Consider the following 17,426-nt stretch of genomic DNA (forward strand, 5'->3'; position numbering starts at 1 on the left):
TTGTTGAGAGTGCCTAGTCTGTGGTCCTGTAAAACAGCCCTAGGAAACTAACACAGCCTGTTAGCCCACAGACGGTGAAGGGATGGAACGTGCAACGGAGCTCCAGGCTTACTGTCTACAGCTTCCAAAGTGCACTATGGGACCCTCAGGTGGGTGTAGGTATGCAAGATAATTTTGGGTGGTGCAGGATGAATAATTTCAATTGACATAAAAATGTGTGTGTCTTGCTGGGTAAATCAGGGGTCCTGACCTGTTAGGAACCAGGCTACATAGCAGGAGGTGAGCAGTCAGCCAGTGAGCAAAGCTTCATCTGTAGAAACAGCTGCTTCCCATCCCTCACATTACCCCACGAGCTCTGCCTCGCGTGAGATGATCAGTGCCGTTATATTCTCATAGGAGCATGAACCCTACTGTGAACTGCGCATGCCAGGGATCTAGACTGCGTGCTCCTTATGAGAACCTAATGCCTGATGATCTGTGACTGTCTCCCATCACCCCCAGATGGGACCATGCAGTTAAAGGAAAACAAGCTCAGGGCTCCCACTGATTCTATATTATGGCGAGTCGTGTAATTATTTCATTATATATTACAGTGAAATAATAATAGAAATAAAGCACACAATAAATATAATGGGCTTGAATCACCTCCGCATTATCCCTTCCCCTTCTCCCAGGTCCGTGGAAGAGTTGTCTTCAAGATAACTGGTCTCTGGTGCCAAAAAGTTTCGGGACCACTGGTGTAAATGTTTCTAAGAATAGTTAAGCAACTTAAGCTTTACATGCTACAAAAAATACACGTTTAAATACTAATAAAAATGGGTGCAAATGAAAACACTCTTTCTGTGGTCCAGGGAATCTTAACCATTCTATCAGAAAGACTTGCTGCTTGGAGCTGCAGCTGTCCTCCCACATCCTGTCCACTGTAAAGCCCTGCAACACACACACACGTGCCCCCCACACATATGCACACAGATGCACATACATAAATACATTCAAATGTACGTACCTGCACACACACACGCACACACACAGATGTACATACATAAGTACATTCACATATACATACCTGCACACACACACGCACACACAGGCACACACATGCACGCACACACACAGGTGCACAGACATAAGTATATTCACATGTACATACCTGCACACACACACACGAACATACATACATACACATGCATATACCTGCATGCACACACACACACACACACACACACACACACACACACACACACACACACGCTGTGCTTCATGCCCTCACTAGGGTGGCCAGGGAGGGAATGCGTGTTTTTAGGAGAAATGAAGACAACTCAGGCCCCTCATTCTCCTGGTGTTTGCACAAGTGCCTTCTCTGCAGACCATGCTTCGGTGTCTTTCTTGGTTCTCCCTCTTACTGAAAGACAGAAGCAGAGGCCCGGCACATACTCGGCTGCTTAGGGCTCAAGCCAAGTTCGCAAGCTTCCTGGGGAGCCTCGTGAGATGAAGGCGCTGCACAGCCTCCCTAAAAGAGGTGTCAGCTTTTCCTGGATCCTTGAGCCCAGGAAGGCGATAGGTGAGACATCACAGTTCATCAGAAGACACAAGCAAACTCCAGTGAGAAAGGGCAAGGGTCAAAGATTTTATTCTCCCGGAGAAGGGGTTCTCGGGCTATAAGCAGCAGGCAGAAGACTTCATTGCATGCGCAGTGAGGTGACGGCGAGCTACAGTTATCACTGGGAACTGAGATCAACAGTGACCTGACCCCCTACTCATGCTCGTCTCTCCCTGTCTCTTTGCCTTTTATGTCTCTCTCCCTATCTCTCTTGTTCCTTTTCCTCTCAACCTCCTGTCTCTCTCCCTATCTCTCTTCCTCTCTCTCTCTCACTTCCTTCTCCCCATCTGTCTTTCTCTCTCCTTCTTTTCCACTTCTCTCTCCCTCCTCATCTCTCTGCCTGCCACTGTTCAGGCCCCTGGGGCCCCACGTGGATGGGCGGACACAGGACTCCTAGGCTACTTGTCACAGCGCAAGCACAGGGCTACAGGCCCTTGGTCCTCCACCTCCCAGCACCCTCAAAATGAGGGGTGTGGGGTGTGCCCGTGCTCTCCTGGGTGGTTGCCCCACACTCCAGGAAGCAGAAACTGCAAGTCACAGCTGGCTTGAGTGGCGCACCCATGGGGCTGCCAGCTTCCATCGTGCCATCTGCTGAGGCCAAAGCAGAGGACAGCAGCCCAGGCCGGTCTCTGCAGCAGGGTGGGGGTAGGGGTGGGCTTGGGGTTGGGGGTGGGGATGGGAACCACCAATGCAAACTGGCCCCTGGCGGGTTTCCTATCCTTCACTCTACCATGCAAGGCCTCTCCCACCCCTACGCCTGTCTCCCACCACCTCCACCCCTAGGCTGCCCCAGCCCCAGGCTCCAGAGGTCTCCCAGGATCCAGGAACTGAGGGCAATCACTGGGTTCCACAGCCTCTAGTCCATGAGTCAGCCACCCCTCTGTGTGCTGACAAACCTTGGCTCTCATGCCCCACCCCAAGCCACGACACACCCCCATCCTCCACCAGCATTATTCCCGCCTCCTGATTTTAGCCCTGACAACCCTGCTTCCTAGTAACCTTGCCCCCTCCCAGCCTGGTCCAGGCAAGCCTAAAGTCCAGCACCCTCGCCCCAGCCTTCCTGGGGGCCACTCTACTATCTGCTTGCCCAGATGTCTTCACCTGGCTTTACCAAGCTAGAACAAATAACAGGGATGAGTCCCCGGCCTCTGCCAGGAAGATTTGCCAAAATACTCTCTATTTAGAAGCAGGAAGAGTGATGGGGCCTAAGAAAGACCCCAGGAATGTCACTCAAGCAGCAAGAAGGGCAAGGAGCCCAGTTTCCTGCCCTTACCCTGGGAGGACGTGGCCAGGGCTCCACAAGGTCCTGGAGAGGGGTGGCCAGGAGAGCAGATCCAACTTCCTCTTGAGGAAGCAGCCACCACCCCCAGGAAGCAGCAGATGGGGGTGCACAGGCAGAGCCCCCAGTGCTACAGGGCAGGGCCGGCAGATCTGTACTCAGCCTCAGCCCTGGGGAGCTGTAAGACAGGCTGAGATCCGGATAGGTTTGGCTCTGTGTCCCCACCCAAAACTCATCTGGAATTGTAATCCTCCTGTGTCAAGGGAGGAACCTGGTGGGAGGGGATTGGATCTGGGGACAGTTTCCCCCGTGCTGCTCCCCTGAGAGTGAGGGAGTTCTCAGGAGAGCTGATGGTTTCAAAGTGTGGCACATCCTCATTCTCCACTCGCTCCCTCCTGCCGCCTTGTGAAGAAGGTGCCTGTTTCCCCTTTACCTTCTGCCATGATTGTAAGTTCCCTGAAGTGCAGGTCAATTAAACCTCTTTCCTTTATAAATTACCCAGTCTCGAGGATTTACAGAAGTGTGAAAACAAACTAGTATCCCTTCCCTGAGGTGCCTTCTCCTTAGGCATCCAGCTACCCCATGCTCCTGTTCTACCCTCTGGTCTTTCTTTTGCCCTCATGAGGCCCAGGTGATCCACATGACCAGCCCCAGCCCCATCCTACTGCAGCCCGTGTGGCCGCTGGAGAGGCCGCGCTCCTTTCCTCACCCCGAGGGGCCTTGATATGCTCTTTGGATCCTGGAGGAAACTGACTCCCTATTCTCACACTGGTGCAACTTCTTCCAAGACCTCAAAGCTGGACAACGTGAGTCAGTCTTTTTTAATGTCTCCACTTGCTAGGGCTGTCACTGGGACAGTCCTAGAGGGTAGTGCCACTGGATAAATGGATGAACAGATGGACAGTAGTCCAAGGACGATGTCCCTGTCTGTACTGAACTGGGCCCTTCCTCCAATAAGAAGCCTTCCTGAGTGAGTTTACACAGTCATCCCTTGGTATCCATAGAGGATTAGTTCTAGGGTCCCGGGGATGCCAAAATCCGTGGATGCTTAAATCTCTGATATAACATGGCCTACTGTTTACATATAAGCTATGCATATCCTCCCATAGACGTTAGACCATTACTAGATTATTTATGATATGTAACACAATGCAGATACTACATAAATTGTTGTGATACTGTATTCTTTAGGGAATGATGACAAGAACAAAGTCTGCACATGTTCAGTAGAGACATAACCATCCAATTTATTTTCTGAATATTTTCCATCTGCTGTTGCTGAATCCACCGATGCAGAGCTCCCGGTTATGACGGCTAAGTGTGCTTTGAGAGTAGGGTGGGTGAGGTTGCTAATGATTGCAGGGGAGCAGGTGTCGATCAGAGGTCCCTGCATTGGGGCATCGGGACGCCCTATCTCGGGAGTTGACACTCCATTTGGATGGCACAGGCAGACTCAGCCCAGGTCAAAGTTCACCCCTTGAAGCTTCATTTTATCCCAAACTCTTTCTGGACCCTGGAATTTGGCATCCCCTAGGCCCTGGCAGGAAGGACAGATGAACCAGATTTTAGATCACATGTCTAGAATACAGTGAGGCCCTACTGTGTGCCTGGCACTTTCCCCACAGGATCCTCTTGCTAGAACATTCAAGGGTCATGGAGAGAAATACCCAGTTAAAATATCAGAAATTTAAAAAGAGATACCATTAGAGACACGCAAAAGACCATTAGGTAATAGTATTAGCATTTGTATTCTGAGATTCAACAGCACTAGTCACTTCCCTCCACCCTTATGTGTATCCCACACCACCCTGGGCGAGGAGGGCTGAGGTTAGTGAACACCCGTGGATGCTCTGATACTGGTCCTGGACCTCGGGGATGACAGTGATGAGGAACTGGGTGCACACATGAGTGGGGCAGCCAGGCCTGGCCAGAGAAAGCACACATACGTGCACAGATCTGTTTACCCATGTACACTTGTGCACGCGTGCACACAAACACATTGCAGGCAGGCATGTAGCCGCCTCAGGCAGCGGAGGACCCTGTCTCTGGACCCTGCTGACCCGGGCAAGGCCCCACTGTGATGCGTGCCATGACCTCAGAGTGTCACTGGTGCTTAGCACCAATCCACTCTCAGGCCTGCCTCTGTGTTCTACGGCAGTTACACGTGCACAGTGGTATCAGCTACACACGCACAGTGGTATCTGGGAACAGTTTTGTGGACTCGAAGGTTTTCTACCTGAGAGGCATAACGCAGGTCAGCTGATTCATCAGAATCAGGTGAGTGTGACCTGCTGTCTTCCCTCCAGGCTGACTTGGGGACAGTGGCTATGCTGTGGGCAATGTTGGCCTCTGGGCACCTACCGAGGAGGGTCATCCCTGAGCACTCACCGGTCGCCCGTTCTACACTGCCAGTGTAGACGATTGGCTCTTTCGTCCTCATGGTGGCTTCATAGAGTGAGTGCCATTCCCTAGTGTACCCATTTGACAGGTGAGATGTCTGGGGTCAGAGAGGCGGTAACTGGCCTGGGAATCCAGACATGAACCTGGGTTTTGCTCTCACCCTTGCTGTGTGCTGTGCTGGAATTCAGGCCTGAACCCTGTGACCTCCCTGCCCTAGATCCCAGGTCTTCCCAGTTTTCCCATCCCGATGGGGCAGAGCCTGGCCCTGGCAGAGCCACTGGGATGGATCCACTGTAGGTGTGGTAGATAGGAGGGTCCTCAGAACACCTCTGTGCTCTAAGTTGGGTCCTGATGGTGGCTGTGGGCCCCACTGAACACACAAGGTCCCTTGTCCGGGGGAACCTTCTGCCCTTGGGCAACTGTGGAAAATGAAGGAGTCCTGGAGGACTGGCTGGGGGGAGACCATCTTCCCTTCTGTTCAAAGGGGTCCAGGCACTGGGGTTCTCTCCAAGTATTTCTTGCTCTGTCTGGTCCTCTCGAGGCTTCACCCTCCTTTTGCCCCGAGTGTTCCCAGGAGGAACTGTCCATCTAGGTGTTCTCCAGGACCAAGGACCCACGGTCCTTCCTCAGTAACCCAGGAAAATGAAGCCCCTCCTGTAGGGACAGCTCAGAATGGTGGAGTCCACAGTCCTTCTCCAAGTGAGGGTTTCCTCTAGCACAACAGATCATTTTCATCCCCCAAACCGAACACACCCCTGCTCAACTGGCATTATTCCTAAAGTGGCTTCACAGTTCAGACTGAAGGGCCACGGGAGCCAAAGTGATGAGCGGAGAAGAACAGAGCAGTCAGGAGAGATCTTGATCCCTGTAGGAAACTGGGCATCTCTGTGGTCCCTGAGCATCTCAGGAGGCCAACTGTACAGAGACCTCTGATCGCTGACCCCAGTCTGCCTCCACATCCCTGGAATAGCCCACCATTGGCCCTTCACCCTTGGCAGGTGGACACTATTCAACCTGCTGGGGCAGGTGTATCCCCATTTCATGGCATTTGGGGACAACTGGACTCTCTGTCCAGGTCGCACTGTCCTCAAGTCCTTGTGATGATGCCCACCCCTGTCTGGGGCTTGAGACTCCAGAGACTCATGCAGGTGCGGGCCACTGGGTCTGACCCCTTTTTACCTGGGGATGGTGGTGCAATGGGGGTTATGCAGCCAGCCAGCATCTGGGAGCCCAGTGGGAGCAGTTCAGGTTTTCTCTGAAGCTCTAGGGTACAATGTAACTTTTAGATGATTTTGTCTCACAGGATGGAAATCGCAGAGGATGCAGATAGTTTGTGGGCACAGGAGCGAGAGGACATCATTATGAAGTATGAGAAGGTACAGGTCGGTCTGCTCCTTGGAGGGAGGCCTCTTCCCGTGCGCCCTGGTCAAAGGGTCCTGGGCTCCCTAGGAGCACAGGGTGAGCATGGGTGGCCACTACCTCCAGGCCCTTGCACTCTTTACCTTGGACCCCTCACCAAGCCTCCCTCTGGGTTACAGGGACACCGAGCTGGGCTGCCCGAGGACATGGGGCCTGAGCCTGTTGGAATCTACAGCAGCATTGATCGCTTCGGGATTCTGCAGTGAGTCCTCTGTGCTTCCCTCAGCCCTGAAGCACCTGTCTCAGCTCAGGGATGGGTTTGCTTTCAGAAAGGCCTTTCTGAGGCAGGACTGTCTCACCAGGTCGGGTCAACCTCCTTTCCAGGGTCAGAACTCCTCCCTGGCTCACCTGCAGGTCTAGCCCGAGGTTGCTGTTAGGCCAGAGGTGCGGGGCCCATCTAGGGAGCGGGTGGGAATGGAGACTGGGCTAGGTCAGGCCCCTGGACTCTCAGCAGTTCTGTCCACAAGATAGCACAAGAGGAGCGGGGCAGCCTGAGGGTCTGGCCCTCTCTACTTGGAGACAACCCCAGTGAGATCCATGTGTTGTGGCCACAGGGTGAGGGGACGCCTGGCCTAGCCTCAGGGCTGTTGTCCAGCAGGTCTCTGAGGGCCCACCTGCCCCTGTCCTCCCTCATTTCGCTAGAGCTACAGCCCTCACTGCCCCCATCGGGAAGATGGAAAGGCATGGAGACAGTGGGGGCTGTGGCCCTAGGGGAATGGGGGAGAAGATGGGCAGGGTCCCGTTCTGGGCATCTCATGTTAAGGCCAGGGAGGTAGCAGGGCTTGTGGCTAAAGACCCTGGGTCTGGTGCTGGGAAGGGATCTGGGGCCAGGTAAGAGGAGCCCAGTCAGGAGACCATCCCTTAGGGATCATAGGATGAAGAGACAGAGGATCCCGGGGGAGGTAGGGTGGGAGGGAGCTGATGAGCGGTGCCACTTCTGAAACGCAGGGTGTGTGGGTCAGGTGCAGGGAGAGGCAGGTGGATGCTGGGAGGTCAGAACTTGCAAGGGCCTTGGGGCTGTCAAGTGGGATGGGCCTCTGGTGCACCAGGAGTACACCAGGCAGGTCTCAGGGCAGGCTCCCTTGACCCTGGTGGTGTGATGTGGTCACTCCCTGAGGGACTCCTGTGAGGGCCCAGTCGCCTACCCTGGGCGGCCCCCATCCCATCTCAGGCCTGACCTTTCTCAGCTCCAGCAGAAAGCACCACCTCCAGTCCAGGACAGGCAGCCCCATTGTGCAGCCTGACCGCCCCCCACGCCAGGGGCCCCAGTAACCCCGCCCAGACTGGCCCCGCACTCCTTATCCTCCCAGCTCCTGCTCCTCCTGGGAGTCAGTCCCACAGGAAGGCCCTTGTCCTCCCTTCCCTGTGTCTTCTCCCGGGCTGAGCCCTGAGCTGGATAGGGACAGAGCCTGTCCTTTCTGGGGATTGGCTCCCAGTCTTGGGCAGCTCCAGGCCCTGTGCAGGTCCTCAGTTCTGCCTGGGTTGTCTTACAGTGAGACAGAGCTGCCTCCTTCCACTGCTCGGGAGGTGAAGGTAAGAGCCTGATGCATGGAGGGGCTGGTTCAGGGGCGTGGGGACTGGGCGGGTGGTCGGTGAGGCAGAGGAGGCAGCTGGTGGTGAGGGCAACATGCTATCACTGGGAGGGGCAGCAGTCCCTGCTGGATCTGACCCCAAGTTGCAGTAACTTGGGCAGTTTGATAAAATTCCAAAGTGAGAACCACAGTTGTGGCTGGGGGTGGCCAGGACCCCACCCAGAGGCTGGGACCTGACCTAAGACTGGTGTGTCTGTGGCCTGAGGATGACACGTCCCGGGGTCCCAAAGCCAGCCCACTGGTGCTCATTTGCTCAAAGGCTTTCAGCCCTTAGGGTCTGCCCTTCCCTGGTTCCCTCCAGCTGGGTCCACCAGGGCTCCAGGGCCCAAGACCCAGCATTCATGGGTGGCTCTGGGAAGCCTGGCAGCTCCCCTAACGCCAACATTTCTCATTTGACATTTCTCATTTGACAGCAAATGAGGCAGGAGATAACACGAAAGAGCAAGTGGATGGAAATGCTGCGACAATGGGAGACATACAAGAACAGTAAAAAAGTAATGTGTGGAGGGAGAGGCCCCCGGAACCACTCTCTGCAGAGACAGGGGACAGGCACCCATGGCTGTGGCCTGGCGCCATCAGCCTCTCAGAGGGCGGGTGGCACACTGTCCTCACCCAGAGGACTGCGGGCCTGGTCGGTGGTGTGCCTGCCTATTCGTGCAAGCATCACCTTGCTGGGAGGGAATCTGAATCTAGGGCTGGGACCACCCGGAGCTCAAGGCTAAAGATGCCCTGGTGACCCAAAGGAAAGAGAATGTTCAAATCAGAGTCCCGACTCTGAGTGTCCATCCACTTTTCAATCCTGGGAAGGGAGACCCTGTCCCAGCTTAATGTCACCTCTAACGAAGAATCACGGCATCAAAACCAACCATTTCCAGAATCCTCGGGCTCTGGTCCTCACTGGGGTCTCCCCGTGGCCTGTGACACCAGGTTGTTTTCTGCCCACAGCTGATAGATCGAGTATATAAGGGCATTCCCATGAACATCCGGAGCCAAGTGTGGTCAGTCCTCCTGAATATACAACAAATCAAGTCGAAAAACCCCAGAACATACAAGGTACGCTCAGGCAGAGCACAACAAACAGGACAGGTTGTGTCCAGAGCCCAGGTCTCCAGCTGGAGGGAGCATCAAGCCCAGGCTGGCGGGTGGGTGGGATGGTCAGATGCGCATTCTGGGCACGGACGGTGACATAGTCACCACAGACAAACTCGGCTCTGGTGACCCTCCCCGGCTTTAGTAACAAGCCAAAAAGCAGCTTTGTGCAGAAGGAAACCTTCCTGCTTCCCTTCCTTCCCGGAGTGCTGACTGTGGGCCGACTGCCATTTGGGGCAGGGAGTCTTCCATCTCTTCTGAGGTGGCTTCCTCCTTTTGGCCCTGCCCTACAGGTCATGAAGGAGAAGGGCAAGAGGTCATCTGAACACATCCACCAGATCGACCTGGACGTGAGCGCGACACTAAGGACTCACATCTTCTTCAGGGATCGCTACGGAGCCAAGTAAGCCTATGGGAGCCACAGGGTCTCAGCAGACATGGAGTGGATGAAAGGGATGGGGCCTTCCCCGGAGCAGAAGCCAGGGTCACCTAGGAGGGATGACAGAGCTGCCAAGAGCTCTCCTGGCCCAGGGAGCAGCTGGCACCATGAAATAAGCAGCTCCCTGATTCCAAGCCCTGGGGCCAGAACACAGGAGGATCCTGAGGAGACAGAAGGCAGCAAACAAAATCATGCACAATGGTGAAAGGTGCTCTCCCTGACCCACGGGGACCCACGGTAGGACTCACGGGAGGGTGGCAGGACAGAGGGCCCTAGAGCCTCCCGAGGTAAGACTGACATCACCAAATGCTGGGGCAATTAGGGGTCCTGGACACTGTCATCCTTGTCTGCTGGGAACATGACATGGCACAGCCACTTTGGCAGCCAGTTGGGCAGTGGCTCACAAAGCTCAATGGACTTCAACCACGTGTCCCCAAAGTGTCTCAGATATTGAACCCACTGATTTGAAAACTGACATCCACATAAGATGTTCACTACTTAATTCATCGTCACTCATACACGGAGCCTTCGGGGATGGCCTTCAACACGGGAATGGGGAGAGCAAGGCTGGTCCTCCCTCCGAACGGAAGACCCAGTGAGAAAAGGGAACGAGCCAGTGATGGCCGGATGAACGTGGGCAGATCCTAGATGCATTTTGCTGAGGGAAAGGAGGCAGACACAATAAGCTACCACGTAGGATTCCCATTCCTGGGCCATTCTGGAAAAGGCCAAACCATAGGGACTGACAAGCAGTCTGGGTGGCTGGGGGCTGACGGATCAGGGAGAGGCCGGGTGCATAGGGGCCACCCTGGAGACTTGGAAGATGAAGGAGTCGCTTCAGGAGGGGCTGAAGCGGTGGCCGGGAGACTCTGCCCATTGGTTTAGAACCGTGGAGGAACTGTACATCCAAAGACTGAACTGGCGTGTGTGCAAACTGAAAAAAAATAAAGAAAATCATTCAGAGTGAAAAGGATCAGGCGAGTCACTGTACAACTGGGCTATCTGCATGTCACAGATGTGGATTTTACTGAAACATTTCCTCAAAGGACCTGAAGAGCTCACTGCTTATCTGGTGAATCATCTGAACCTGAAATCGGGTTTGTTGTTAGACTTTGTGGACAAAGTGAAACCAACGGCATCTGCACAAAACAAACAAAAGCCTCCTTTCTCTGTTTCCTAGGCAGCGGGAACTATTCTACATCCTCCTGGCATATTCAGAGTATAACCCGGTGAGTATTCCCGGCAGTGACGTTCCCAGACAGTATTTCCCTGTTCACAGGAGTGGGTGTCTGGTGGGTGCTGTCGCTTCTTTTAAAGTTAGTATTTGTGACCCACCAGGATATAGGATGTAGGACTCCAGCTCACTGCTGGCATAAACCTCCAAGCAAGGGGGTGGCCTCAGTGGGTCAAGCTGAGACACAAAGGAGTCGGGGCCTGGACTCCTGGTGTCACCTGAGCCTGACCACCACTTCTCAGAACCAGAAATGACGCCCTCCTCCTGGGGCTGCCCCAAAGCCCAGGAGCTTGACAGCGTCACACGCAGGCCGGTGCCATCAGGAGACATTTTGGACAAAGTGCTGAAGTGCCTGATGGACTTGGCTCTTGTCATGAAATGAATTTGCACCCTGAGGAAGCCTCTTCTTCAGAGGAAGCCTCCCCAGTCACCTCTGCCCTCTCCAATGACATGAGTCCTCCCAGGTGACCTCAGTCCTCCCAGGTGATGTCCTTTCACGGTGACTCTGGCTCTTGCAGGAGGCGGGCTACTGCAGGGACCTGAGCACCATCGCGGCCTTGTTTCTCCTGTATCTGCCTGAGGAGGATGCATTCTGGGCACTGGTGCAGCTGCTGGCCAGCGAGAGGCACTCCCTGCAGGGTAGGTGGACAGCTGCCCCCAAGACTTCATGCAGTGAGTCCCGGGGGCAGCCACCCTGGCCAGATGATCTCAGCTTTCAGCCAAGGCACCTTCCTTGTGTTGCCAGCTTGTTGGGAGCCTTTAGGATGTCTCTGCTGAGGGTCCCACGGGAGTTCGCGGCTGATCCCCAAAGCCCAAGTCAGACGCCTTTCATCCCCATCAGCGGAGGGCATCTCATCCTCCCCGTGGCCACCCTCTGTGTCCTGCTGCCACGCCCTCCGGCTCTCTGTGCAGCTGACTGTCTCCTCTCTGAGAGTCCTCCTGCCCTCCAGCTACCCGGGCTCCAGTTGCCCTTGGTGCCCACAAATGGGCCGACCAAGCCCAGGTGGCAGCATCTCCCCATCCCGTGTCCCCTGGCCCGACCCCACTTCCAGGGGATGACCAGGAAGCTCAGCACCCACCCTGTTCTGGCCGCCATGTGGTGGCCTCAAAGTCAGGCTTGCCCTTTTTGCACCCTGGTCCAGGAGGCGTCCAGAGGAACCTCCAGCCAGGCTCCAGGGGATGTTCCTGACCCACCTCCCCAGGGCAAAGGCTGCATGGTGAGGTCATCAGATGGGAGGGTGGGAGGCCTTGCGGTTTTGGGGCCTCTGCAGCTGCCCAGCTCTTCCAGCTGATGGCTCCACATCTTGGGGGAAGGCTCTGATTTCATGACGGGCTGGGGGCTTCTCAGGGTTCCACAATTCAAACGGCGGGACAGTCCAGGGACTCCAAGACCATCAGGAGCATGTGGTTCCCACATCACAACCCAAGACCATGTGGCATCTGGTGAGTTCATGGTCCCCTCCGCTCTTCCCCAGAGGCCCTGCCTCTCGTGGGGCTGGAGGAACGGGGCCTGGAGCCCCTCGTGGGGCTGGTGACTGGCTGAGTCCAGCCAGGGCCTGACCTGGGACGTCGGGTTCTCCATGGGCTGAGAGTTGGATTCCTTTCCTGCCCTTGAGGAGACAGAGGCACAGGGATGGGGGCCCAGCTCCTGCAGAGCAGGGCAAAGGCCAGTGTGTCCACCGGGAGTGTGGGAAGGGGACGGTGTTGTGGGGAGCCCTGGACACCGCCCAGTGTTCTGCACTAGGGGAAGGGTCTTCAGAGGCCCTGGAAGAGGGAGGTTTTTAGGGCAGCCCAGGGGGCCCTGAGCACCTCTGTTCCTCCCATCAGGACAAGGAAGGTCTTTGCACGCAGGATTCCTCGTTAGGCTGGCTTCTCCAGATGTTGAATGACCGGGTAAGAAGGCACAGGGAGACCCTGGCTCAGGGACCCTCCTTGCCCTGCAGTGCCCTGCTTCCCCAGCCCGGGGGTCTGGCTCACCCACAGCCCACAGGAGGCTCCGCCCACAAGGAGGTCCCCACAAGACACCCAAACAAAACCCTCTGCCCAAGAGGGGTCATCCCAGGGCAAAGGCTGGGGCTCAGGCCCAGTCTCATGGGCAGACAGGGCCAGTACCCGACTTGAGAGGGCTCAGGGAAGCCTCATGCCCTGGGCAAGCCCCTCTCTCCAGGAGCCACATCCCCCCTCAAATGAGTGCCCCCACGAGGAGCTGCAAGACCTTGTCTGACCGAGCGCCCTGGAGGGCTCAGGCGACCCTCATGGCGAAGGTCACTGACTCTGGGGACTGAAGCCCCAATGGACCCAGCTTGAGCCACCAGCCCCAGCCTGGAAGGGTCAGGTTCTCCCACACCTGCTGTCCCCACAGATCTCTCTTGGGCTCATCCTGCGCTTGTGGGATGTGTATTTGCTGGAAGGAGAACAAGTGTTGATGCCGATGACAAGCATTGCCTTTAAAGTTCAGAGGAGTAAGTCTACATGTGCCCAGTGGGGCCTGGGAAGCCCTGGGGTCAGACCCAGACTGTCCGGAGGCCCGCTTCCTCACACTGTCCTCATGATCCTCTGTTCTGGTCCGGAGAGAGGTCTGGCCAGGTGGGCTGGGAAGGGGACTGAGACACCGAGCCCATCCTCCACATGACCCAGATGAAAGTCAGGAGTGTCGTGAGCACTTCCTTGCCCAGGTTGCCCTCCAGCCACAGGCTCTTGTGCACATCTGGGCCCCTGGGGTGGTCACAAAAGGATCCAGCACCGCCCAGTGGGAGACTGAAGTGGCCACGAGGTATCAGCCGAGCCCCCTCCCAGGGAACTCTCCTGGCCTGATGTCCACCCTGTCCCTAGAGCGCCTCATGAAGACATCTAGGTATGGCCTGTGGGCACGTTTCCGGAACCAGTTCTTCCATACTTGGGAGTTGGATGATGACTCTGTGCTCAAGCATCTTAGGGCCTCTACGAAGAAACTAACGAGGAAGCAAGGGGACCTGCCACCCCCAGGTGGGCTCCAATGCAATGTCCCCTCCCATGTCACCCTCTGGGGCAGTCAATAGTGGGGGAGTGCCCGAGACCCGAAACCCTACTACATGGGCCTTCCTCTTCACCTTTTTTTCTCCTCTTCCTCCTGGACTCTAAGTACAGGAGGCCCACCAGTCCTCAGGGCAGGCGCTCAGTGCGTGTGTACTGGATGTGATGTGCACGCAGGAGGGGGATGTGGGCATGACCGTCCAACAAGCCCCCTCCCACTATCCGCAGTGTCTCTGTCTCCCCCTCACAGGGCCCTCTAGGGCACTAGATGAGCCAGACCCATTTGTGGGAGACCCCGCCCCTCCCTGCAAGCACCCACAGCCTCAGAGAGCAGCAGAGGCCCCTCACTGCTGCACGCTCCTCCAAGGTTGCCAGGACAACCAGCCTTGAGCCAGGGAGACAAAGGAATCAGGTGTCCCTCACCCCAGAGCATTCAGGGAGAGGACACAGGCAGGACCCCGGGCCCAGAGCCAAGATTTCAGCCAGATGTGGGAACGGTCAGTCCTGGCATGGACTGGACAGCCCAGGAGGGCAGAGGATGACCCATGTCAAGGCCCAATCACCCCCTGCGTAGATGGTTCCCCATGAGAGGTTGCAAGGGGCTGGGTGACATCCAAGTCCCCTCCCACCTGAGTTCTCACTAGGGGTTGTATCCCTGGTCCAACAGCCCTGGGACGAGCGTGTGTGGTAGGAGGCCCCCAGCCCGTCCGAACCCTGGGGGCAGTGCCAGGAGCCACCTGTCATGCCCTGACAGCTTCTGCATGCCAGTTGGCACACACCCCTCCCTCTGGGATCAGCAGACTACAGGCGTGTCCTCAGTGTCAGGCCCCGGGGGCCACACAGAGACCCCGAGGACTCCAGAGACCCAGGCAGGTGGGGCCCAGCCAGGAAAGGCCTGCATGGGCTCAGTGGAGACGCTGACCACGTCTGTTTTCCTTTCAGCCGAACCGGAGCAAGTGTCCTCAACACCCAGGCCTGTGCCGGCTTCACATGGCAGGATGACCCTCTGCAATGGGGACAGGCAGGTCCCTCCAGGCCCACCAGCCCGGTTCCAGCGGCCCATTTGGCTAGTTTCCCCACCATGGGAACCTCTTTCTTCCACATCTTGTCCTTGTGGGGCTGTCCGGGAAGACACCTACCCTGTGGGCACTCAGGGTGTGCCCAGCCCGGCCCCGGCTCAGGGAAGACCTCAGGGTTCCTGGAGATTCCTGGAGTGGAACTCGATGCCCCGGCTCCCGACGGACCTGGATGTAGGGGGCCCTTGGTTCCCCCATTATGATTTCGAACAGAGCTGCTGGGTCCGTGTCCCTTCTGAATGTGCCCTGGACAGCCCCGGGACTGTGGGACAGGGCTAGACCGGGAAGCCCATGGGGACCCTGACACCAAGCCCTGCCAAGGCCATCAGGACTGAGGGAGATCGGGAGACATCCCACTGCAACAGGGCACCCCATCTGCGGACAAGAGACTTGCACCCAATTTCTACAATGGCACCGTACCCCAGGAAGACCAGCTGGCCACCTGCTGGCAGGCGGAACACCCTGCGGAGGGCGTGAGATTGGCTTTCACTGCACTGAGCCACAATGTGGACATGGACTTCCAGCCCTGCACTGCACCAAGCATTGATTCCAACCAGGACACTTCCTTAACAGCTGAGCACGAGCAGCAGTGCGCTCCCACCTCAGGGCCTTGCCTCTGCCACCTCTATTTGGAAAGTTCTCAGTTCCCTCCAGGCTTCTAGAAGCATCTGGGCCAGGGCTCATGGCTGGATAATTTCCCGAGGCTTAACAACCCAAGCAAGCTTTGCCTCTTCGCTTTATTTTTTGTTAAACTTATGAAAATTTATTAAGAAAGTGTGCAGCTCGAAAGACCTTCACAGATGGAACACACCAGCCCCCAGATCACAAAGCCAACCATGCCCAGCCCCTCCTAGCACCCCCAGCCATGTGACCAGCTTTCTGAATTCTGACGACACCGTGTGCCTGCCTTTGTATTTTCAACTCATAGATGGTTAAACCCCTTCCTGTTTTAAAATAAATGTTTTCTGTTGAAATTATTTTAGAGATACAGAAATATTGAAAAGGCACTACAGTGTCCTCCTACACCTTCCATCCAGCTGCCCCTAATTATGACGTTTTGCAGTACCATGGCACATAAGAAATTTAGGACGGGTGTGGTGACTGACACGTGTAATCTCAGCAATTTGAGAGGTCAAGGCGGGAGGTTCAGGTTCAGTTGAGTCTGGAAGTCTGAGACCAGCCTGGGAAACACAGGTGAACCCTGTCCCTAGAGAAAAGTCAAAGAAATTAGCCAGGCCTGGTGGCGTGTGTCTATGGTCCCACCTAGTGAGGACCTTGAGGCAGGAGGACTGCTGGAGCCCATGACTTCCAGGAAGCAGTGAGCCATGATTGCACCACTGAAGAATAGAAAGGTAAATATTTGAAGTGTTACTTTGTGCCACTAGGGAAAGCAAGAAGACTTTTATACCATCAGTATTAATGTATACAGTTTTCTAAAAATTTATCTCTGCAGTTCAATAAGAAAAAATTCCTGCAAATTATATTTGATGGAGTAAATAAAGAAAAAAATAAAAACATTAAAGGAAATGTCAGTAGTAGACTCATGCACTTTTCAAAGCATTACTAAAGAGCATCTCACATTTCTGTTTAAAACACTTGTACCATTGCATAATTAAGTACGAAGATGAGAGTTATTTGAGGTGTTTAAAAGTTGGTGGTGCCACATCTAACTGGTGTAAACTAGATAAAAATCACTATAAAAAAGTTCAAATTCCATGCAAATGTAAAGATTATACAATCTTATTAAATTGTTAGACATTTTTTCCCAACTACCAAATGGGATAACATCATGTCTATAATTAGCAATAAGAAAATTCTATTTGCACAAAAATCTTCAAAGTCCATTTTTAAAATTTTATACATATCATCTCTCATTTAGAAAATGAACATTTCAATATGCTTATTACACCTAGGAAGAAAAATGTTCAATTTTATAATCTCAAAATTTTTGCTAGTCATTAAAATAAATCAAAGCATTCAGCATCAAAGGATATACAGATACACACTCTTAAGTAATTCATATACAAGGACCAGAGTATTAGAGACCTAAGCTGCTCATTTCGTAAGACAGGGGACCCTTGTAGTATTTATTTTAAAAAGAAATAGCCCCATTCAACAAGGGAAAGATCATAATTTAAAATTGGAAACTAAAAGAAAAATAAGCCTTAAAGCTTCAGTGTATGAATATCTACCATTAAAAAGAATGAGAAACAGACACTCGGGACATCAGACATACTGACCCTTCAAAGGAACACGGATACAAATATGTAACACCCAATCAAATGG

At 54.5% G+C, this 17,426-nt stretch overlaps 1 protein-coding gene across 3 annotated transcripts; it reads left to right on the forward strand.

Moving 5' to 3' along the window:
* The first annotated feature begins 6,583 nt into the window (after positions 1-6,583).
* Positions 6,584-16,165, forward strand: LOC140708766 (TBC1 domain family member 3B-like). Of its 3 annotated transcripts, none has more exons than XM_073005554.1 (14): positions 6,584-6,655; positions 6,818-6,900; positions 8,009-8,231; positions 8,704-8,784; positions 9,236-9,343; positions 9,673-9,782; positions 10,999-11,047; positions 11,571-11,691; positions 12,401-12,495; positions 12,880-12,945; positions 13,415-13,514; positions 13,885-14,037; positions 15,007-15,369; positions 15,555-16,165. In XM_073005554.1, the coding sequence occupies exons 1-14, from the start codon at positions 6,584-6,586 to the stop codon at positions 15,800-15,802; spliced, it is 1,872 nt and encodes a 623-aa protein (XP_072861655.1). In that variant the 3' UTR covers positions 15,803-16,165. The 3 variants fall into 3 exon arrangements, with proteins under 3 accessions (XP_072861655.1, XP_072861656.1, XP_072861657.1); XM_073005555.1 differs by having other exon boundaries at positions 8,192-8,231; XM_073005556.1 differs by lacking the exon at positions 12,880-12,945 and having other exon boundaries at positions 8,192-8,231.
* Positions 16,166-17,426: the final 1,261 nt, after the last annotated feature.

Source organism: Chlorocebus sabaeus, chromosome 16, assembly GCF_047675955.1.
Source record: "Chlorocebus sabaeus isolate Y175 chromosome 16, mChlSab1.0.hap1, whole genome shotgun sequence".
Classification (NCBI taxonomy): Eukaryota; Metazoa; Chordata; class Mammalia; order Primates; family Cercopithecidae; genus Chlorocebus; species Chlorocebus sabaeus.